Source organism: Rhinatrema bivittatum, chromosome 7 (assembly GCF_901001135.1).
Source record: "Rhinatrema bivittatum chromosome 7, aRhiBiv1.1, whole genome shotgun sequence".
NCBI lineage: Eukaryota > Metazoa > Chordata > Amphibia > Gymnophiona > Rhinatrematidae > Rhinatrema > Rhinatrema bivittatum.
The window spans coordinates 182,939,041-182,962,029 of NC_042621.1; the positions used below are offsets into that span (position 1 = coordinate 182,939,041).

At 44.9% G+C, this 22,989-nt stretch overlaps 1 protein-coding gene and 1 long non-coding RNA gene across 9 annotated transcripts in view; one reads left to right on the forward strand and one right to left on the reverse strand.

The window, feature by feature from the left end:
• LOC115095627 overlaps positions 1 to 22,989 on the forward strand; it is a 48,518-nt gene that overhangs the window by 4,737 nt on the left and 20,792 nt on the right. The window lies entirely within an intron of this gene.
• RASSF4 (Ras association domain family member 4) overlaps positions 13,721 to 22,989 on the reverse strand; it is a 150,834-nt gene continuing 141,565 nt past the window's right edge. For 6 of the 7 annotated variants that reach the window (XM_029609609.1, XM_029609605.1, XM_029609611.1 and 3 more), the window contains 2 exons: positions 22,431 to 22,528; positions 13,721 to 14,072 (listed from right to left, as the gene is read on the reverse strand). In XM_029609609.1, coding sequence (XP_029465469.1) covers positions 14,003 to 14,072; positions 22,431 to 22,528 — 168 coding nt within the window. In that variant the 3' untranslated portion in view covers positions 13,721 to 14,002. The remainder of the gene's footprint in view (positions 14,073 to 22,430; positions 22,529 to 22,989) is intronic. The other variant, XM_029609610.1, reaches the window with a different exon arrangement.

Sequence of the window (22,989 nt, forward strand, 5' to 3'; positions counted from 1 at the left end):
AGCGGTTTGATTCTTTTAAGTACTTGGAGTTTGTAGAATCCATCTTTAGTAGTTTGTTTGATGAACGATTTTAAGTTGAGATGGTTGTCGATAATTATTCCTAAGTCCCTTGTTTGGGTGGTAGGTGGGTTGGTTGGAAGACTCAGAAGTGGGTTACTATTGTCAGGTGAGATGATCAGAAGTTCCGTCTTAGCCGAATTTAATATCAAGTTTAAATTCGATAAGAGGAGATTGATTTCTTTAAGACAGAGTTCCCAGAATTCAAGAGTTTTGGCGATGGTTTCATTGATAGGGATCAGGATCTGCACGTCGTCCGCGTATAGGAAGTGGATTAGTTTCAGGCGGGTTAGTAGTTGACAGAGCGGAAGGAGGTAAATATTAAAGAGTGTAGGTGAGAGGGAGGAACCCTGAGGAACTCCTAAAGATGAGGAATGTCGGGAAGATTCCTTGTTGTGGATCTTTACCTTATATCCTCTGTTGCTGAGGAATGAGTTGAACCATGATAGGGCAGTTCCTGATATTCCTATGTTCGACAGTTGGTTGAGGAGGGTCGAATGGTTGACAGTATCAAACGCAGCCGAAAGGTCTAGAAGGATGAGTAAGAAGGATTGGCCTTTGTCTAGTCCCATGATGATGTTGTCAGTCAGGGATATGAGTAGAGTTTCCGTGCTTGATGCTTTACGGAATCCATATTGAGAGGGGTAAAGTATTTTGTGGTCTTCAATGTAGTTGGAGAGTTGAGTATTGACCAGCTTTTCCATTATCTTGGCAATAAAAGGAAGGTTTGAAATCGGGCGAAAGTTGTTGGGGTCTTTATGGTCAAGATTGGGTTTCTTTAAGAGTGGTTTTAGAGAAGCTAGTTTAAGTTCTTCTGGGAAAATTCCCTGGGATAATGAGCAGTTTATGATATCTGCCAGGGTTTTGGAGATTGTTTCCGGTATAAGAAGGAGGAGCTTTGTAGGTAAGTGATCGAAGGGGTGGGAGGAGGGTTTCATTTTCTTAAGTAACAGAAGGATGTCAGAGGCTGTTATAAAATCGGGCGTAGATTTGTTCATGCCAGATTGCGCGAAAAAATCTGCGCTCGCGCGCAGGTTTTAAAATCTGCCCCATAGTGTTGCAGGGAAAAGTATCCACAGAAAAAGCAGTGCAAAGATTGGAGGTGATTTTTGCCAAGGTTGTTTTCAAAGAGAAAGAATTAGCGTATGTCCCTTCTGAGAACTGGTGCCAAGTCCACAGCTAAAAATACCTATGCACATTGCAGCAAAGATGTCTGGATTTGTCAGTAGGTACAGTAGGTCTCTGCCTAGGGTTAGAAAGTTCGGGGTGGGGGGGGGGGGGGCAGTAGGCTGTGTGAAGATTTGTCACCTTCTAGCTGTGCTGAAATTTCAAGACATCAGAAAATAGCCTTCTACTTCCTGATCCAACACCTTCCAGCCTTTTCTGTTGGAAAGAAATCAGTAGAACTAGGTGGTCACGAAATGAAACGCCATGGGGGACAACTCAGAACCAACATCAGGAAATATTTCTTCACAGACAGCGTGGTGGATACCTGCAATGCCCTTCTGGAAGAGGCGGTGACAGTGAAAATAAGGAATTAAAAGGGGCATGGGATAAACACTGTGGATCCCTAAAGGCTAGAGGATGGAAGTGAAGAAAAGGGTGCGTGGGAGCAACTTGCTGGTGCACTGCTTACTATCCTTAACAGAAGGTATAGGGATTACTACCCTTAACCAATAAACCTTGATGCAACTGCAACATTGCTCTCCGTTTCAATAGCAGAAGGAAAAAGGGAACTAGATTCATAGAAACGATGGCAGATGATAGACCAAATGGTCTATCAGGTCTGCCAAGCAAGCTTATGGTAGTATCTGCTGTGCAGTGCAGGATATCCCCATACTTAGTTTCCCAAGACAGTAACCAACGAGGGCCCTGACTGTAAAGTCAGGGCCCTCGTTGGTTACTGTCTGAATCCAACAACAACCACGGACCCTAACTTTTACGGTCTAAGAAACCGATAAGCATGGGGATAACCTGCACGGATCTGCAGTTACTACCCTTAAGGCATGGGTTTACTCGATTCCTTTGACATAACTGCAACATCATTCTCCGCTTTGATGGCGGTGGGGAGCATTGGGGGTGTGGAAAGAAGTATTGGATTCAGATAACAACCAACATGGGCCCTGACGTTTTTGGTCAGAGTTACTGATCCACAGACATAAGGGAAAAAGCACAGGACTGCTTCTAGGGCCAAGTCCATAAGCAAAGCACATCAAGCAGCACTGTATAAAGTTCAAGAAGGCTCCTCACCCAGTAAAAGAGAAATATAGCAGTAACCCGCACAGCCCAACAGACTGGGCAGACTGGATGGACCATTTTGGTCCTTTTCTGCTGTCAATATTATGTTACTATGTTTCCCAGGCAGCATGCAGGTAACAGGATTGGGAGGGAGCCTGGAGCACACAGAACAAAGGGAGATCAGTTTGGGAAGGTTAGCAGGGGCTGAATGTGGAGCATTGGAACGAAGAAACAGGCTGGGGAATGAGAGTGCAATGGCTGAGAGAGAAGAGGGCAGTAATTGTGTAAAAGAGAACAGCATGCCAGATTGAGCAGTTAAGGGATGCAAGAGGAAGCGGGACAAGAGCACAGTAGGAATACCTGCTTCCTCTCCAATTAAGAGCCTCTCTCCTTTAATCTTGGATTTTATCCCCCAACATATCCTACTCCCTCCATCTTAGAATCTTGCTTACTCTCCCCATCCCAGATTCCTGATCTCTCCTTCCTTAATCTTACCCATCTTTCATCCTCCCCATCTGCAGTCTTTTCTACCTCTCATTGCATTCTCTTTCCTTCTCATACTCCTGTCTCCTATCTCCAGTCCTTTCACCTCCTTCCCCCATTCCTTCTCTTCCTCCCCCAATCACTGGTCCTCTCATTATCTCCTCTTCCCTGCAATTGTCTCAATTTACAGATACTCAATATCCTTTTTCCTCGCCCAATAAAAATAAATTATATTGCGATGGAGAAGGTACAGAGAAGGGCAACCAAAATGATAAAGGGGATGGAACAGCTCCCCTGTGAGGAAAGGCTGAAGAGGTTAGGCCTGTTCAGCTTGGAGAAGAGAAGGCTGAGGGGGGGATATGATAGAGGTCTTTAAGAACATGAGAGGTCTTGAACGAGTAGATGTGAATCGGTTATTTACACTTTCGGATAATAGAAGGACTAGGGAGCATTCTATGAAGTTAGCAAGTAGCACATTTAAGACTAATCGGAGAAAGTTCTTTTTCACTCAACGCAAAATTAAGCTCTGGAATTTGTTGCCAGAGGATGTGGTTAGAGGAGTTAGTGTAGCTGGGTTTAAAAAAGGTTTGGATAAGTTCTTGGAGAAGTCAATTAACTGCTATTAATTAAGTTGACTTAGGGAATAGCCACTGCTATTAATTGCCTCAGTAGCATGGGATCTTCTTGGTGTTTGGGTAATTGCCAGGTTCTTGTGGCCTGGTTTTGGCCTCTGTTGGAAACAGGATGCTGGGCTTGATGGACCCTTGGTCTGACCCAGCATGACAATTTCTTATGTTCTTATGATCTTATATAGACTCAAGCAAAGTTGGAAAATTATTTAATTTTTATAGGATGGAAATATTTGCCAATGTGCTTCAGAAATTTCCCATTTTTGCTTCATAATCCACCCCTGAGCTGCCACAGCAAACTGAGGGACTGTGCCTTAGTTCTCCTGCTCTGTATTGTCTGTGCCTACAGTGGCAGGGGGTTAGCAGCAGTAACACTTTCAATCCATCTCTGGCAGTGACCTGCATCATTTTGAAAATTACCCATAGAAGGGGAAAGGAGCTGGGTTAGGGAGTCAGGGAACTCACCCAAACTCTGTGGGTGACAGGTGAGTTTCCCATGGTGCTACAGAAACTGCCAGTGAAAGTCTAAATGGTGGTGGGAGGGAGATGCTAGAAGCTAGAGAATGCGTCCAAACAAAGGACAGAGGTCTGGCACTTCATGGCTAAACAGTACAGCCTAACAGTGACGTGTGACTCGGAACAGTGTGCCAGTCAACCAAGGGGGTACTGCCCCTAAAAGACTAGGTGAGCCCAGAAGAGAGGCGTTCCAAGAGGGAGCGGGTCAGCTTTTCTGCAAGGAGCAGGGCATTCCGGTTTTGCGGCCCAACTCTTACACTCCCCCTAAGCAACCCAAACTCCCATTCACTGGCTCCTACGGGGGTAGTATAGTGTAGCCCTCCCCATCTTCTTTCACCCACTGTGCCCATTTTGGCAGGAAGAGCAGTGAGAATTAGGCCTTTCGCTGCCAAGTGCTCTCCAGCACCTGGCAGCAACAGATTTTCAGAAGAGCTGCCATGGCATGCAGGGCCCAGGCTGTAATAGAAGAGGAGCTACTGCTGCCTGCCACAGGCCCAAGAGGTGCCTGTGGGTTCCCAAACTAGAAGAAGCTGTCGCAGCTTAGGGCTGTTCACTATGACATAAAATAGAAGGGGAGTGCGGGTGGGGGAGGTAAGGGGTTTATGGAATTGATCTGAGCCTGAGTAACTCAGATCAAAAAGAGTTTATGACACCAGTGGGCCTCAGAACGACTGAACACTGACCATAAAAATCACAAGATTACCTTATTACTGTATGCAGGAATAATAGAGAGGTCACCACCCTTCCCCTACAGACATAAGGCCGCAGAGAAGGGTGATGTCCCATAAGAGAGCAATTACATATACTGATGTCCATGTCCCTTCCAGATGCTACTGATCATTGCTTTTGAGGATTTACAGGTGCAAATGCTTAAATGATTGATAAGAAGACAGAGGGAGGGATCCCACTCCTCAAGCAGCCTGCTCATTCCCACCTTAAGCTTCCAGTGTTAGATTTCTCACAAACAGTATAAAAGTAAACATAGCTGTAAATGGACAGAACATTACACACTTCAGGAGTTCCATGACACCTTGGACCCTAAGGGACGTCATAACGAATGTATACTTCGCTTCATATACTACTGTATTAATTATTGTGCTTATTGCAATCAGTCATTTGACATGATTGGGAGCAATTCCCTTTGTCTAATTATTCCTATAAGCTCATAATAAGTCCGCTATTATTTTTACCTGGCACAGAGGTGTTTTATCTCAATGTGTCTGTGGGTAAGAGGGGACTATTAAGGGAAGTCTTCTTGGCCTGAACCTGGAAAAGAGGAGGCTGGAAGATGGATTAGAGGGAGGAGGCTGAAGAAATGAGTGGAGTTTGGAGAGGGAACAAACTAAAAAAATTCAAGCCAAAAACAAAATCCAAAAATAGCAAACAAAGAATTAGACAAAACAATGAGCCAAACCATTGCCAGGAAGAAGAGGATGGCATGGCCATTATCTCTCCCCTGTATGCTGCTTCTGCTCTGTCCTCGCTGTATTGTGTTAGGAAGGGACAGAGGAGGAGGAGGAGAGGGGATGGGGGACAGCAGGGACCTGGGGTGGGGAGAGCAGAATTCAGGGATCGGGTGGGGACTGAGTAAGGGTGGAGCACATTAATGGAGTGGAGCATTAGCTTAGTGGCTGGAGCTGAGAACCAGGGTTCAAATCCTGTTGATGCTCCTTGGGACCTTGGGGCAAGTCACTTTGAGCTCCATTGCCCTCAGGTATAAACTTAGGAACTGATTTACTAAGGCTTTTCCCCATAAGCAGAGAACGGGGAAAAAGCCCTTAGACTGTAAATCCTCTGTGGACAGGGAAATATCTTTAGTACCTGAGTCTAACTCTTCTTGAAAAGATGTGAGCTAAATATAAATAATAAATGGGCTGGAGGTGTGAGGTTAGGTGAGGAGGGGAGGAAAGATGGCGCAAAGGACCTGAGGGGCTGGCAATGGGTTGGGAGGAGGAGAAGGGAAGAGGACTGGGGATGGGTGGAATAGGAGAGAGGGAACCTGATATAGAAAGAAGGATGGAAGGAGAGGGGGAGAAGACTAGGTAGTGAGTAGTGGGAGAGGGAGAAACTGTGATGGGGAGGACCAGAGATAGTGGGAGATAGAGAGGACTGGTAATGGGGGTGAAAGAAGACCCTGGATTAGGAGGGGAAGGAATTCAGGGAAATAATGGAGAGAGGAGAAGAGGAATAGGGGAAAGGAAAGCATGAAAGAACAGGGCCTTGCGAGTGCCACGCGCATTTTCAAAGGGGCCCAGCCAAAGGAAAAGGGCAATCCGGGGCTGGGGGGGGGGGGGGGGGCTAGAGGCAGCCGGTTATATGAATGAATGTGGTATGAGTGGATAATGTTATATATCTTTTAAATATTGATGAAAATAGATACAGGTATACATTGTATATTTATTCATGCACGAATAATACCTGTAAATTACCCATATGTTGTAATTTATACTTGATCATTAGCTATCCAGTCAGGATCTTATATCAGTGAGCCTTAAATTGTGCGAAAAGCCTGTGGGAAAGTAAGCAGGTAACAGCGGCCTCACTGACGGATATTCACAAAAGTTGAGTCCATTTTCATGCTGTTTTTCAGAAATGACATTTATTTACTTCCTATCTAGCGATTTTGCAGTGAATGCTTTCCCCTGTTCGATGTAAACCGACCTGATATGGTATTCAACCTTGAAGGTCGGTATAGAAAAATGTTAAATAAATAAATAAATAAATAAATAAATAAAAATGGAGTTACATAAAAGAAAGTACTTAGTTCTTACAATATGGTATTGTTAATGCAGTCATATTAAAAGTTTTGTGGTGCATTCAGTAATATTAGTTAAATAATAATCTCCTCTTCCGTCTACCTTCTCCACTCAAAAGGTTTTAGATATTAAAATGTTTAACCGATACGATGGAGTTGGTAAAGCACGATACATTCTAATAACTAAATGGCTTGGTGGAGTGAAAGACAGCATGTATCTGCTGAGCACAGACAGGCTGCAGCCTAAGCAGGTAACAGTTTTGCAAAACACAACAGGGGTTTCACTTTGGGTCAACAGCTGTGACAGACTCCCCAGCATTCATCCAAATTAACTTCTCAAAGTATTTTCTATTTGGAAAACTTAAAGACGAGGATTTCCATAGCCCTTTGCGTGCATAAACCAGCAATCTGAAAACTGCCATCTCTCAATATGGGTAAAAGTATGTGTGTTTCAGCCACATTTAAGGGAGGTGTGTATGATCAGAAAATAAACACATGTAGATTGTATTTTTAAGTATACCCACATTTTCCATAGGAAATCTACTTGCACAAAAAGCCACAGGTACTTTTTACCTGTGGAGGATATCAAAGGGAAAGCATGCTCAAAGTTCACAGGTAGAAGCACCCACATAAGAACATGCCATACTGGGTCAGACCAAGGGTCCATCAAGCCCAGCATCCTGTTTCCAGCAGTGGCCAATCCAGGCCATAAGAACCTGGCAAGTACCCAAAAACTAAGTCTATTCCGTGTTACCATTGCTAATGGCAGTGGCTATTCTCTAAGTGAACTTAATAGCAGGTAATGGACTTCTCCTCCAAGAACTTATCCAATTCTTTTTTAAACACAGCTATACTAACTGCACTAACCACATCCTCTGGCAACAAATTCCAGAGTTTAATTGTGCATTGAGTAAAAAAGAACTTTCTCCGATTAGTTTTAAATGTGCCCCATGCTAACTTCATGGAGTGCCCCCTAGTCTTTCTACTATCTGAAAGAGTAAATAACCGGTTCACATCTACCCGTTCTAGACCTCTCATGATTTTAAACACCTCTATCATATCCCCCCTCAGTCGTCTCTTCTCCAAGCTGAAAAGTCCTAACCTCTTTAGTCTTTCCTCGTAGGGGAGTTGTTCCATTCCCCTTATCATTATCAGCCTCCAGTTTTAAAATAGAGTTATGCGCATTACCCTTGGCCCTGCCCAGGAACGTCCATGCCCCACCCCAACTCCACATTTTTTTTTTTACCTCACGCATGCAAATATACAAGTGTAATTTCTGGCTTTTAAAATACACGTTGCTTGCTTGCGGCCCAGATACGCATATATATATGGGCTTTTAGCATAAGCGCTGTTAAAATTCGGTCCTTAATGTGCATGTATATGTGTAAAACCCAGTTTTAAGTGTGTAAATACTTTTGAAAATTACCCCTTTTGTGTGTTAAAGTGAGCCATTTAATCTAAGCCACTGACCCACCTCCCTGCTAGAACAGTTGTGGCTCACCATGGTCCCTTGACACTTGGGTAGACCATGGTGCCTCCCGCCCACACTCAAAAGGTACAGCTCCATTTCGGCCCTGAAATTGCAAACACGTGCCCTCACTCCCATTCCCAATATCTTCTGAAGGATTGGCTGGCTTATTGCAGAAAAATGTCTGGTCCATCATGGCCATCCAAACTTCTCAAGATATCATGCAAATCTTTGTGATCTATGATCTCTCCAACACTCCAGATCCTATTTACAATGTCAAATGAACATAACATAAGAACATAAGAACATATCATACTGGGTCAGACCAAGGGTCCATCAAGCCCAGCATCCTGTTTCTAACAGTGGCCAATCCAGGCCATAACAACCTGGCAAGTACCCAGAAACTAAATCTATCCCATGCTACTGTTGCTAATAATAGCAGTGGCTATTCTCTAAGTCAACTTAATTAATAGCAGGTAATGGACTTCTCCTCAAGAACTTATCCAATCCTTTTTTAAACACAGCTACACTAACTGCACTAATCACATCCTCTGGCAACAAATTCCAGAGTTGAATTGTGCTTTGAGTGAAAAAGAACTTTCTCCGATTAGTTTTAAATGTGCCACAAGCTAACTTCAAGGAGTGCCACCTAGTCTTTATATTATCCGAAAGAGTAAATAACTGATTCACATCTACCCATTCTAGACCTCTCATGATTTTAAACACCTCTATCATATCCCCCCTCAGCCGTCTCTTCTCCAAGCTGAAAAGTCCTAAACTCTTTAGTCTTTCCTCATAGGGGAGCTGTTCCATTCCCTTTATCATTTTGGTTGCCCTTCTCTGTACCTTCTCCATCGCAACTATATCTTTTTTGAGATGCGGCGACCAGAATTGTACACAGTATTCAAGGTGCGGTCTCACCATGGAGCGATACAGAGGCATTATGACATTTTCCGTTTTATTCACCATTCCCTTTCTAATAATTCCCAACATTCTGTTTGCTTTTTTGACTGCCTCAGCACACTGAACCGACGATTTCAATGTGTTATCCATTATGACGCCTAGATCTCCTTCTTGTGTGGTAGCTCCTAATATGGAACTGAACATTGTGTAACTATGGCATGGGTTATTTTTCCCTTTATGCATCACCTTGCACTTATCCACATTAAATTTCATCTGCCATTTGGATGCCCAATTTTCCAGTCTCACAAGGTCTTCCTGCAATTTATCACAATCTGCTTGTGATTTAACTACTCTGAACAATTTTGTATCATCTGCAAATTTGATTACCTCACTCGTCGTATTTCTTTCCAGATCATTTATAAATATATTGAAAAGTACGGGTTCCAATACAGATCCCTGAGCCACTCTGCTGCCCACTCCCTTTCACTGAGAAAAATGTCCATTTAATCCTACTGTTTGTTTCCTGTCTTTTAGCCAGTTTGTAATCCACGAAAGGACATCGCCACCTATCCCATGACTTTTTACTTTTCCTAGAAGTCTCTCATGAGGAACTTTGTCAAATGCCTTCTGAAAATCTAAATATACTACATTTACTGGTTCACCTTTATCTACATGTTTATTAACTCCTTCAAAAAAGTGAAGCAGATTTGTGAGGCAAGACCTGCCTTGGGTAAAGCCATGCCGACTTTGTTCCTTTAAACCATGTCTTTCTATATGTTCTGTGATTTTGATATTTAGAACACTTTCCACTATTTTTCCTGGCACTGAAGTCAGGCTAACTGGTCTGCAGTTTCCCGGATCACCCCTGGAGCCCTTTTTAGATATTGGGGTTGCATTAGCCACCCTCCAGTCTTTAGGTACAATGGATGATTTTAATGATAGGTTACAAATTTTTTACTAATAGGTCTGAAATTTCATTTTTTAGTTCCTTCAGAACCCTGGCGTGTATACCATCCGGTCCAGGTGATTTAGTACTCTTCAGTTTGTCAATCAGGCCTACCACATCTTCTAGGTTCACCGTGATATGGTTCAGTCCATCTGAATCATCACCCATGAAAACCTTCTCTGATACGGGTATCTCCCCAACATCCTCTTCAGTAAACACTGAAGCAAAAAATCATTTCATCTTTCCGCGATGGCCTTATCTTCTCTAATTGCCCCTTTAACCCCTTGATCATCTAACGGTCCAATGTCTCCCTCACAGGCTTTCTGCTTCTGATATATTTAAAGTTTTTATTGTGAGTTTTTGCCTCTATGCCCAACTTCTTTTCAAATTCTCTCTTAGCCTGTCTTATCAATGTCTTACATTTAACTTGCCAACGCTTTTGCATTGTCCTATTTTCTTCTGTTGGATCCTTCTTCCAATTTTTGAATGAAGATCTTTTGGTTAAAATAGCTTCTTTCACCTCCCCTTTTAACCATGCCGGTGATCGTTTTGACTTCTTTCCACCTTTCTTAATGTGTGGAATACATGTGGACTGTGCTTCTAGGATGGTATTTTTTAACAATGACCACGCCCTCTTGCACACTTTTTACCCTTGTAGCTGCTCCTTTCAGTTTTTTTCTATTTTTCTCATTTTATCAAAGTTTCCTTTTTGAAAGTTTAGCACGAGAGCCATGGATTTGCTTGCTGTCTCTCTTCCAGTCATTAATTCAAATTTGATCATATTATGATCACTATTGCCAAGCGGCCCAACCATCATTACCTCTCTCACCAAATCCTGTGCTCCACTGAGAATTAGATCTAAAATGGCTCCCTCTCTCATTGGTTCCTGAACCAATTGCTCCATAAAGCTGTCATTTATTCCATCCAGGAACTTTATCTCTCTAGCATGTCCCGATGATACATTTACCCAGTCAATATTGGGGTAATTGAAATCTCCCATAATTACCACACTACCAATTTGGTTAGCTTCCCTAATTTCTCTTAGCATTTCATTGTCCGTCTCACCATCTTCACCAGGTGGACGGTAGTATACTCCTATCACTATAGTCTTCCCCAACACACAGGGGATTTCTACCCATAAAGATTTCGATTGTGCATTTAGTCTCATGCAGAATGTTTATCCTGTTGGACTCTATGCCATCCCGGACATAAAGCGCCACACGGCCTCCTGGGTGCTCATCTCTGTCATTGCGATATAATTTGTAACCCGGTATAGCACTGTCCCATTGGTTATCCTCCTTCCACCATGTCTCTGAGATGCCAATTAAGTCTATGTCATCATTCACTGCTATACATTCTAATTCTCCCATCTTACTTCTTAGACTTCTGGCATTAGCATACAAACATTTCAAAGTTTGTTTTTTGTTTATATTTTCATTCTGCTTTTTAATTGATAGGGATAAGTTAGAATTTTTTAGCTCAGGTGATTTTTTAGTTACAGGCACTTGGACTACTTTTCTTATTATTGGAACCTCACTGTCAGGATGCCCTAATTCGAATGCATCATTAGTATCCTTTGAAGATACCTCCCTCTGAACATGCGCTGCTGAGTGACTGTCGGCTTTCCCCTTTGTTCTAGTTTAAAAGCTGCTCTATCTCCTTTTTAAAGGTTAGCGCCAGCAGTCTGGTTCCACCCTGGTTAAGGTGGAGCCCATCCCTTTGGAAGAGACTCCCCCCTTCCCCAAAAGGTTTCCCAGTTCCTTACAAAACTGAATCCCTCTTCCTTGCACCATCGTCTCATCCACGCATTGAAACTCCAGAGCTCTGCCTGTCTCTGGGGACCTGCGCGTGGAAGAGGGAGCATTTCAGAGAATGCCACCCTGTGTTATTGATCTGAAGCTACGAGTTGCTGGAGTTAGCAATCTGTTATTGATCTGATGCCTGATGGGAGAAGCAATCAGATAGTAGTTAGCACTCTGTTCGAACTCTGTAGTTATATTTGAGATTTGAGGGTGGATCCTTGGACCAGTGGCAGATGACCACGCCCCCGGGGGACGATCCCGAGAGGGACCACCAGTCAGGCTCAAAGTTAGGAGACAAACACACACAAGTTCTTTTATTAGACAGTATACTGAACCACCAGAGATGGTAGTAGTGAGCTGGTAAGCCCAGCTGGGCTTTAGTCCCTCAGATACTGGAACAGCGATCCCTGGAAGCTGAGCTGAAGAGAGACTGAGAAATAGTGAGTAGGCAGGGTATGCAGATGGTAACACTCACACAATGTCCCAATGAAGCCCAGAAGCTGGAAAGTATAGGCCCTTGAGGAGAGAGTACCTGGTACCAGGGAAAGCTCAGAGAGAATGATGGCAACTCACTGATGTAGCTGATATAGTTGGCAGTGAAAACTTCCAGGCAGAAGAGTATACGAAGTAAGTCTGGGATGAGGGCCCTTGAGGAGCGAGTACCGGTTCCAGACTGTCACCTGAAAAAACAAGGAGAGAGCAAGGCCCCCGAGGAGTGGGTACCTCTGGTAAGTCTGAGGAGGCAGAGTAGCTTAGACAGACAAAGTGAGTCCGTTGTCAATCCTTGCTAACTTGATGTGTTAGCAAATTCTGAGACCTTAAATATCCGTCGCGGGAGACGTCATCTTCGGGGGATGCCCCCGAGGTTCGCGCCAATGCTGGTATTTCAATCGGGGCCGCGCCACACACTCACCCCTAGGCCTCCAGGAAACATGGCGGTTGCAGCGTCGAGCCGGTTCGGGAACGCCGGAGGGTCCTCGGCAAATGGACAGCGTGGCAGCCAATCTTCCTGCGGGCGGAGAGGGAGGTGCCAAAGAGGTAAGGAGGGCGGAAAGAGGGCATCGGGCACCGATGAACACAACACCCTGGAGGTTCTGGATTTAAGTTTTCTACCTAAGACCCTAAATTTGGCTTCCAGAACCTCCCTCCCACATTTTCATATGTCGTTGGTACCCACATGTACCACGACAGCCGGCTCCTCCCCAGCACTGTCTAAAATCCTATCTAGGTGATGCGTGAGATCTGCCACCTTCACACCAGGTAGGCATGTTACCAGGCGATCCTCACGCCCACCAGCCACCCAGCTGTCTACATTCCTAATAATCGAATCTCCAACTATGACGGCTGACCTAACCCTTCCCTCCTTGGCAGTAGGCCTTTGAGACACATCCTTGGTGGAAAGGACAATGCACCACCTGGAGAGCAGGTCCTTGGCTACAGGATCCTTTCCTGCTGCTTCAGGTTGATGCTCTCCGATCACGAGACCTTCTTCCTCCAGAATACTTTACCAGCAGGATGAATGCATCTTTCCACTTGCTAGCGATGGCATCAAAATCAAAATGGCACCAGACTCTGACCTGAACAACTAAGCAGAATGCTCAGTTGCAATGGGCCTATGTGGGAGGAAATGTGTGCGTGGGGTGTTACTATGCTGGTTAGTACATAGACCCTACATTAGCAAAGCATTTGCTCCAAACTGATAAAGATTATGCTGCTGAACATCACCATCATTTTATTTTAGAATGAGCTTCCTGGAATAGTACCTGGCCTTGAAAATTTAGAATTCATAATACGTGGCCTTGAAAATTGAGAATTCATTAATTTCAATTTCGACCTTCTGCAATCTCCCCACTAACAGCCTGATGAAGCTCTAATGGTTAAAACATACACAATGTAACAGACAAAAGCAATTAAGCCAGGTAATCAAGCTATAAACATAATGAACTTTTATTGTAAGCCAAAAGTTAGACATTTGGTTTGTTAATACATGCTCATAGTCGTATTAGAAAAAAATCTCCTCGGTCCTTATTGCTACTTATGGGAAAATGGAGCTATTAAAAAAGTCACAGAATGTAGCTATTTAAAAAAGTATAAATCTCTGCAATATAGGTTACAAAGAAAAGCTTTGGCTCAAAACAACATACAATCTCAATAAATCATTGGTTCTCTGCTAGGTGTCTTGCTTGTTACTCTGGATATTTGCTGTTAGACATGGTCTTCACTGTCCACCAGTTTCTCCAAGTGCTGCTGCATCATTGACCGAAGGGCACTGAACCTTTCAAAGAAAATGGAAGAAGTTCAGAAGGCAGAGCCACAGAGATCATTGCTATGCCACAAATACCAAACTTAGAACTTGATAAGATGAATTGAAATGTAGCTTATATCCCCTTAACATCTAAAGCTACCCATTTAAAACATGAAATTCAATAAAACCTTCTTTAAAGTACCTTTATCCAATTTTTTTGGCACAGCAGCTATTCCTGCTCCACTAGGGATATTCAGTTCCTACTACATATTCTATGCTGTGTGCGGTGGTCTTGTGGGGATATAAGAACATGCCATACTGCGTCAGACCAAGGGTCCATCAAGCCCAGCATCCTGTCTCCAACAGTGGCCAATCCAGGCCATAAGAACCTGGCAAGTACCCAAAAACGAAGTCTATCCCATGTTACTGTTGCTAGTAATAGCAGTGGCTATTTTCTAAGTCAACTTAATTAATAGCAGGTAATGGACTCCTCCAAGAACTTATCCAATCCTTTTTTAAACACAGCTATACTGACTGCACTAACCACATCCTCTGGCAACAAATTCCAGAGTTTAATTGTGTGTTGAGTGAAAAAGAACTTTCTCAGATTAGTTTTAAATGTGCCACATGCTAACTTCATAGAGTGCCCCATAGTCCTTCTATTTTCTGAAAGAGAAAATAACCAATTCACATTTACTCGTTCTAGATCTCTCATGATTTTAAACACCTCTATCATATTCCCCCTCAGCCATCTCTTCTCCAATCTGAAAAGTCCTAACCTCTTTAGTCTTTCCTCACAGAGGAGCTGTTCGATTCCCTTTATCATTTTGGTCACCTTTCTCTGTACCTTCTCCATCACAACTATATCTTTTTTGAGATGCGGCGACCAGAATTGTACACAGTATTCAAGGTGCGATCTCACCATGGAGCGATACAGAGGCATTATGACATTTTCCATTTTATTCACCATTTCCTTTCTAATAATTCCCAACATTCTGTTTGGCTTTTTGACTGACGCAGCACACAGAACTGACGATTTCAATGTATTATCCACTATGATGCCTATATCTCTTCCTAATATGGAACCTAACATTGTGTAACTATAGCATGCATTATTTTTCCCTATATGCATCACCTTGCACTTATCCACATTAAATTTCATCTGCCATTTGGATGCCCAATTTTCCAGTCTCACAAGGTCTTCCTGCAATTTATCACAATCTGCTTGTGATTTAACTTCTCTGAATAATTTTGTATCATCTGCAAATTTGATTACCTCACTCGTCGTATTTCTTTCCAGAACATTTATAAATATATTGAAAAGTATGGGTCCCAATACAGATCCCTGAGGCACTCCTCTGCCCACTCCCTTCCACTGAGAAAATTGACCATTTAATCCTACTCTCTGTTTCCTGTCTTTTAGCCAGTTTGTAATCCATGAAAGGACATCACCACCTATCCCATGACTTTTTACTTTTCCTAGAAGCCTCTCATGAGGAACTTTGTCAAACGCCTTCTGAAAATCCAAATACACTACATCTACCGGTTCACCTTTATCTACATGTTTATTAATGCCTTCAAAAAAGTGAAGCAGATTTGCCTTGGGTAAAGCCATGCTGACTTTGTTTCATTAAACCATGTCTTTCTATATGTTCTGTGATTTTGATATTTAGAACACTTTCCACTATTTTTCCTGGCACTGAAGTCAGGCTAATTGGTCTGCAGTTTCCTGGATTGTCCCTGGAGCCCTTTTAAAATATTGGTGTTACACATTATCCACCCTCCAGTCTTCAGGTACAATGGATGATTTTAATGATAGGTTACACATTTTTACTAATAGGTCTGAAATTTCATTTTTTAATTCCTTCAGAACCCTGGGGTATATACCATCCGGTCCAGGTGATTTACTACTCTTCAGTTTATCAATTAGGCCCACCACATCTTCTAGGTTCACCGTGATTTGGTTCATCCATCTGAATCATTACCCATGAAAACCTCTACACACAATCTGGTAAAGCAAAACTTAGTTTACTAAATGTTGTAAATATATGGATAACAAATCAGCAAAGTAATATTAACATTTAATACAGTATCACAGTAAACAATACATAAATTAATGCAGGTAAACAGGAGACAGACAGAAAAAAAGACAGAATATTAACAATGAACAAAAGAACACCTCCTATATAAGCCCTCCTCTATATATGCCAGTGTTCATAGGAAATCTGGAGGACTCAGGACTGGGGACTCTGAAAAAGAACCACTTGCTCTGTGTTCATTTCAGCTCATCCAACTAAAAAAAGCAAATGCTATGCTTTATATATCCTTCTGCAAGTTAGGTATTTCAAAGGCATTTCAGCACCAGTCTTTTGATCTCCCATTTGGTAAAAGACACCAATTGTTTAACTGCTAAAGATTAACTGCTAAAGTTAACTGTTTAACTGCTAAAGATTAGTACAGGTACTAATCTTTAGCAGTAGATCTTCACAGCAATATGAAATGCAATCTGCCAGCCAGTTGGATAAGGTCTGCTTGGTCACAGCAACTCCTATGAAAGAAAGAAAGAGTTGTGTGGATTGCCTATGACTTGCCGTCTGCTCTTGCAATCCAGGCTATGGAGAGCCTGTTCACCCTGTTGCGAATGAGGCTTTGGAAAGAAGGTAGGTAAGATGATCGACTGGTTCAGATGGAAATCAGTCACCACCTTCAGCAAGAACTTAGCATGCATACGCAGAACCACCCTATTATGGAAGAATTTCATATAAGGTGGATACGACACCAGAGTTTGAAGTTCTCTAACCCTGCATGCAGAGGTGACCACCATCAGGAAGATGACCTTCCAGGTCAAGAACATTAGGTCACAGGAGTTGCATGGATTCAAAAGAAGGCTTCATAAGCTGGGCCAGGACCACGTTGAGGTCCCAGGACACCGCGGGGGCCTGATAGGAGGCTTCAGTTGAAGCAGGCCCTGCATGAAGTGCTCCACAATAGGTTGCACCAAGATGGGCCCTCACAGAGTTTGATTTTAGGCCAGACTCAGAGATGCAGCAGGTAGTCCAGCAATTTCGGGGTAGAGCAGGAAAACGGGTCTAAACTGTGACTTTCACACAAAGCAGAAAACCGCTTCTAGTTTAGGCCATAAGATTTCCTAGTAGACAGCCTCCTGGACTCCAGCAAGATCTAGGACACCTCATCAGAGGGTTCTTGGGGCTGTAAAATCAACCTTTCAACATCCACGCTGTGAGGGACAAGGCTCGAGGTTGGGATGATTCAACCAGCTCCGATCCTGGGTGATGAGGTCTGGGGTAGTCCCCAGATTGATTGGTTCCCTCTGGGCGAGATCTTGCAGGAGAGGGAACCAGATCTGATGCGGCCAATAAGGGGAGATGATAATCATGTCCTATGATCCTGTTGGAGCTTTAGGTGGGTCTTTGACACTAACGGAAGCGGAGGGTACACATACAGGAGGCTCCTGCCCCAATGGTATGCAAAGGTATACGTTTCCTTTCTTCCGCCCTCCTGGAATATGGAGCAGAACAGAGCTAACCTTCCTATTGCAGGGGGAAGCGAACGGATCCACGTCCGGGGTTCCCCAAAGATGCAAGATCCAATTCGCAACCTCCTACTTTAGAGACCATTCGTCGGGTCTGAATGATCAACTCAGACCATCTGCCACCACATTCTGCAGTCCCGGAAGGTACATGGCCCGGAGAAGGATGCCCTGAGACAGAACCCACGACCAGATCTGAACAGCTTCCTGGCAGAGGAGGTACGATCGATGTACGACATTGCCACCTGGTTGTCTATCTGGATTAGGACCACCTTGTTGGCCTGGCATTCCCAAAATGCCTAGAATGCGTATCGGATCACCCAGAGCGTCAGGAAGTTTATCTGGTATTGCGCTCCCCTCCCATTAACCTTGGGAGGGGAGCTCCTCCACATGAGCACCCCACCCAAGATGGGAGGCATCCGTGGTGAGCACAGCCTGAGTCAGGGATGCCTGGAATGGTACCCCCGCCTTCAAGTTGGACAGGGTCTCCCACCATGACAAGGAGACTCGGAGTGGCTGAATGATTCGAATGTGCACCCGAAAATCCTGTGTGGCTTGGCGCCACTGCGAGTGGAGGGTCCACGGAGCTCTGTGCATGTGTAAGGGAGTGACATGGATCACCGCTGCCATGTGCCCCAACAGCTGCAGCATGCAGTGCACCAAGACCTGATGACTCTGAGAGATCGCTTTCGCCAGGGCCATTAAGGTGAGTGCCCGGTCTTGGGGCAAGAATGCCTGAGCCTGCACCATGTCGAACCTAGCTCCTATGAAGTCCAATTGTTGCAAAAGAAACAGCTGAGACTTTGGGTAGTTGATCAGAAAACCCAGAGTCTCCAAGACCCAAATGGTGGAGTGCAGGGATTGCAGTGCACCCTCCTGGATGGAGCTCTTGATGAGCCAGTCATCCAGGTAGGGAAAGACCTGCATGCTCAGTTTCCGCAAGTAAGTACCCACCACTGCCAGGCACTTGGTGAAAACATGGGGCACCAACACCAGGTCGAATAGCTGCACCCAGTACTGGAAGTGTTGTCCACCCACCATGAACTGCATATACTTCCTGTGGGTGTGGAAAATTTTGACATGGGCACAGGCGTCTTTTAGGTCGAGGGAGCAAAACCAGTCTCCCTTCTGCAGGAGAGGAATCAGGGTGCTGAGAGAAATCATCTTGAACCTCTCCCTTTTCAGGAACTTGTTCAAGGCCCACAAGTCCAGAATAGGACAGAGATCCCCAGTTCTCTTTGGAATCAGGAAATACCTTGAGTAGAAACCGGTCCCCTGCTGATATGGCGGAACGGGCTCAACTGCCCTGGCTATTAAAAGGGCAGAAAGCTCTGTGAAAAATATCTCCTGATCTGCTGAGATGCCCCAAGAGGGGTACGGCAGAGAGTCTGGTGGGGTATCCTGAAAGTTTAGTCTGTCCCTTCGATGAATGATGGACAGAACCCACTGACCCTAGGTGACGGCCAATGGCCCACAAAGAGCTGTAGCCGGCCTCCGACTGGAGGGCCCCCTGTCGAGGGTACTGGAGACTGGCTGGTACTCCCTTGCCACCAGTCAAAACCCCATGGTAGAGCCTTGCTGGGGGGCTGGCTGAGGCCTAGAAGCGCGGGGTGCCAAGTGCGAGACCTAGGGCCAGCTCGTTGGGCCCTCACCCTGGCCACCAGAGGGTAGTATTTCCTTGGGCAGTAAAACAGGTGCTTAGGTCCCTGCTGTGAGGAACTCTTGCCCGAGGACTACTGATCCGAGGTGCTAGCCGAGAGGTGCTGGAGGGTCTCATGATGATCCTTCAGCTGCGCCATTGCCTCCTTAATCTTATCACCGAAGAGGTTCTACCCAACACAGGGCAGGTCCACAATCTGCTCCTGAATCTCTGGACAGAGGTTGGAAGCATGGAGCCAAGCCATGCAATGGGCACTGATCCTAGCGGCCGCTACCCTTGCCACCATCTTGAAGACCTCATAGGTGGAGTGGACTTTATTCTTATCACACTTAAATCCCTGCTGGTCTACTTTCAGGAAGTCTTCCTGAAGTTGTTGGGACAGGCGCTCAACCAGATCCTGGACTTGCTTACAGAGATTCCTGGAATACTGGCTCACTTACAGTTGGTAGCACGTGATATGCACTGCCAACATGGATCCTTGGAAGGCTTTCCTCCCTAGGGTGTCTAGGGCCCTATGTTCTTGGCCTGGAGGCACTGAGGTATGGTCCAAGAATGCCTTTTTGAGGGAAGACTCCACCATCACAGACTGATGCGGGAGCTGATGCCTCTCAAACCCCTTGGTGGTCTTCCTGTTCACAGGGGATACCAAGATGGGGTGTTTCCAGAGTTGGGCAAAGAGATCTTTAAAGATGTCATGGACTGGGACAGCCACCACACCTCTTTTGGTACATTTACAAATTGGAGAATCTCCAACATTTTGTGGCGGTAGTCCTCCTCCATCAGGAACTGAAAAGGGACAGACTCCGTCATGGCCCATACAAAGCCTACAAACGTCAGGTCCTCGGGAGGGGGCCAACGTATTTCCTCAGGAGGTGACAGCTCAGAGGGCAGGTCCTTGGAGTCCTCCGACAAGGACTCGGATACATCATCCCCCCATGGGTCATATGGGGTGTCCTTTTCACTTAGGAACCCCAGGGACACCGGTAGGGTTGTCTGGACCACATCTGCTGCCTGAGGCACTGATGGCACCGAGGGCATCGGAGACTTGGGCAGTGCTGGCTGTGGGGTTAGCCGCGGAAGTGGTGCTATTGGGCCCAGTGGCCCACCCTCATCTGAGGAATCGGCGATTGGAATCAGTTCTGGTGGAGGCAGCATTGGTGCTCCCTGGGGCATCAAAGGCTCCCGAGGCAGTGGCACCAGCTGCATTGGCAGTGCACCGAGGAGCAAGTCCAGGCGCTCCAGCAATGGTGTAAGCACCGACAGCGCAGGCTCTGGCAGCGGTGGTGGCCCCAATGGGGCCGGCGGCTTGATGCCTTGTAGGGCTCGGCTGACTGCCAACTGCACTTTGTGCTCTAACTCCTGCTCGAATGCCTCTAAAGAAAGGACAGCCAGAGGAGAGGAAGGAGGCATAACTGGACTCCTTCGGAACCCCGAGGGAGACTGGTGTCCGACACCGAAACCGGTGGGGACTGTTTCGGGCCACTAATCTCAATGGAAGGCAACACCTCCTCAGGCTAGGGCCGCTTTGTGGGCATCTCGGACCGAGCCGGTGCCTTCCCAAGCCTGGCTTCAAGCAATGACGAAGACTGATGACGGTGCTTCCTTGATTTCCCGTGATGCTTGATCCGATCTTTTCCCGGCACTGAGGGAGATGGAGACAATCCGGACCTGAAATGAGAGGAAATAGAAGCAGGCCGGTCTCCTGCACCCAATTCGATCTGGGGACGCGGTGGAGGAGAAGGCAGCACGGGATCGGCAGCGCTGACTCCCCTTTCCCTAGGGGTGTCAACGCCCCTGATGTCGACGCCGAGGGACCAGATGTCCTGGAGCCAAACAGTTTTTCCATTTTATTGAGGCATGCATGGCGACCCTTGGGGGTCATCTGGGCAGAAAAAGGGCACCCCCCCTGAGATCGTGCAATGCCCCCGGGCACAAGATACAGAGCTCGTGGAGGTCTGTAATGGACATCATCTGGGGGCACTGGTGGCATCAGCAAAACCACGATGACACCATCTGAAAAAGTACCCAACGAGCAGTCGAAGGCCAGCAGCCACTGGAAGACGGCACTGCTGGAAATCGATTGCACAGAACATACAAAAAGGCTCCACTCACCACGATGCCCTTTAGGGCCAGGACGAGAGACAAGGACCCCGGTGCAGGAAGAAAAACCTGAGAAGACTTGACCGTGGAAGTTTTCCAACAAAAAGATGAGCTTTAGATCTGCGAGACGACAGCTCCATGGAAAAGAAGAGACTAAAGAGGGACCCCGCATGGACACGTGAATAGTGACATGCTGGGCATGCTCAGTGTGCCTAGTCAAAGTTCTAGGAACCGTGACAAAAGTTTTTCGTGCCAGGCTCCATCTGATGATGTCACCCAAGTGTGAGGACTACCATCCTGCTTGTTCCAGGAGAATATATATATATATATATTTTTACAGTTACTCTTACATTAAATATAAATATTTTCAACAAGTTTTGCTTTTGTCTTAAGAATTAAATAAATCAATGACTTTGCAGAAATTCCCTGGCTCAATCCCTGAGTCAGGTCTTCCACTCCCTGGGTTTGCCTGTGGCTGAGAAGACTTCGGAGACAGCCCTGAGGGGAAGAGAATCATGGTCATCATTAAGGACCACAGCTGGTGGTCAGATTTAGAGCACATGGTCCCATCCTCAGAGTCATTGCTGTAATAATCAAACTGGGGGATAATGGAAGGGTGAGTCTATCACAATAGAAGGGCAATCCTGGTAGCTGCAACAAAGGCCCAGCACTGGTTTATTTATTTATTTGATTTATATTCCAACTTTCTGGCACATCCTATTGAGCTGGAAGAAAAAGTTGAAATGAGGACCCACAAGGTAAAAAAAAAAATAAAAGAATCACATGTTGTTAATTAGATTTGGAGATAAAGTTGTCGGGTGTTCTTTGATTGGTTTTACTTTTATTATTATATGCTGTACCACTTTGGGTCATCTTTCATGATCAGGAATGCACTCTAGAAAAATTTGTAAATAAACAGGTCACTATTATCCTTTAAGTTTCAATTCCATTTGAACATAGATCATAAAATATTTGGCGAGCAGGCTAAGAGTGCCATGGCCACAGATGTTACTGCTAAAATGCATTTTAGCTGCAGAAGACAGCCTGACATTTTTCATGCTTGCAAGATTAGCTTTACCTCATGGTCAATTTGGTAATTTCTCTCTCCTCTTCTTCCTTTAGCTTTTCAACAAAGCTGTCAAGCACTGGCATTTCAAATTTAATGTACTGAGCAACCTAGGAATATCAAATGAACAAATACTAGTAAAAGATCTCCCAACAGAGTATTTAAGATGTGACTGAGCCATGCATTTCTGCAAGGGTATTGCACATCTTGGATGAAATGAGGCACATGGGTGAAAGCCTTCAAGGCTGCCAACAACATGAGAGATGAAATCCATATAAATACATGGTTTTGGACATGCATTATTGCTAAATTAAAATATCTGAAACTGAAAAATAGTAAAAATGTACTTTGTATTTTCTTGAGATTTATCATGAAGACAAACTTGGCCCAACCTACTGTATGGTTTATGTCTTTCATTTCATAGGTCCTAAAATCCCTAAAGAAATCCAGCAACACTTTAGCTCAGGAAAATCAGGTTTTTAGGTTTATCATGTATGTGCAGGCTGCATAGGCCTACTTGGGAAACAGTCCTGGTCTTTCTACCTGCTCAGCTAAGGAAATAGTAACATTT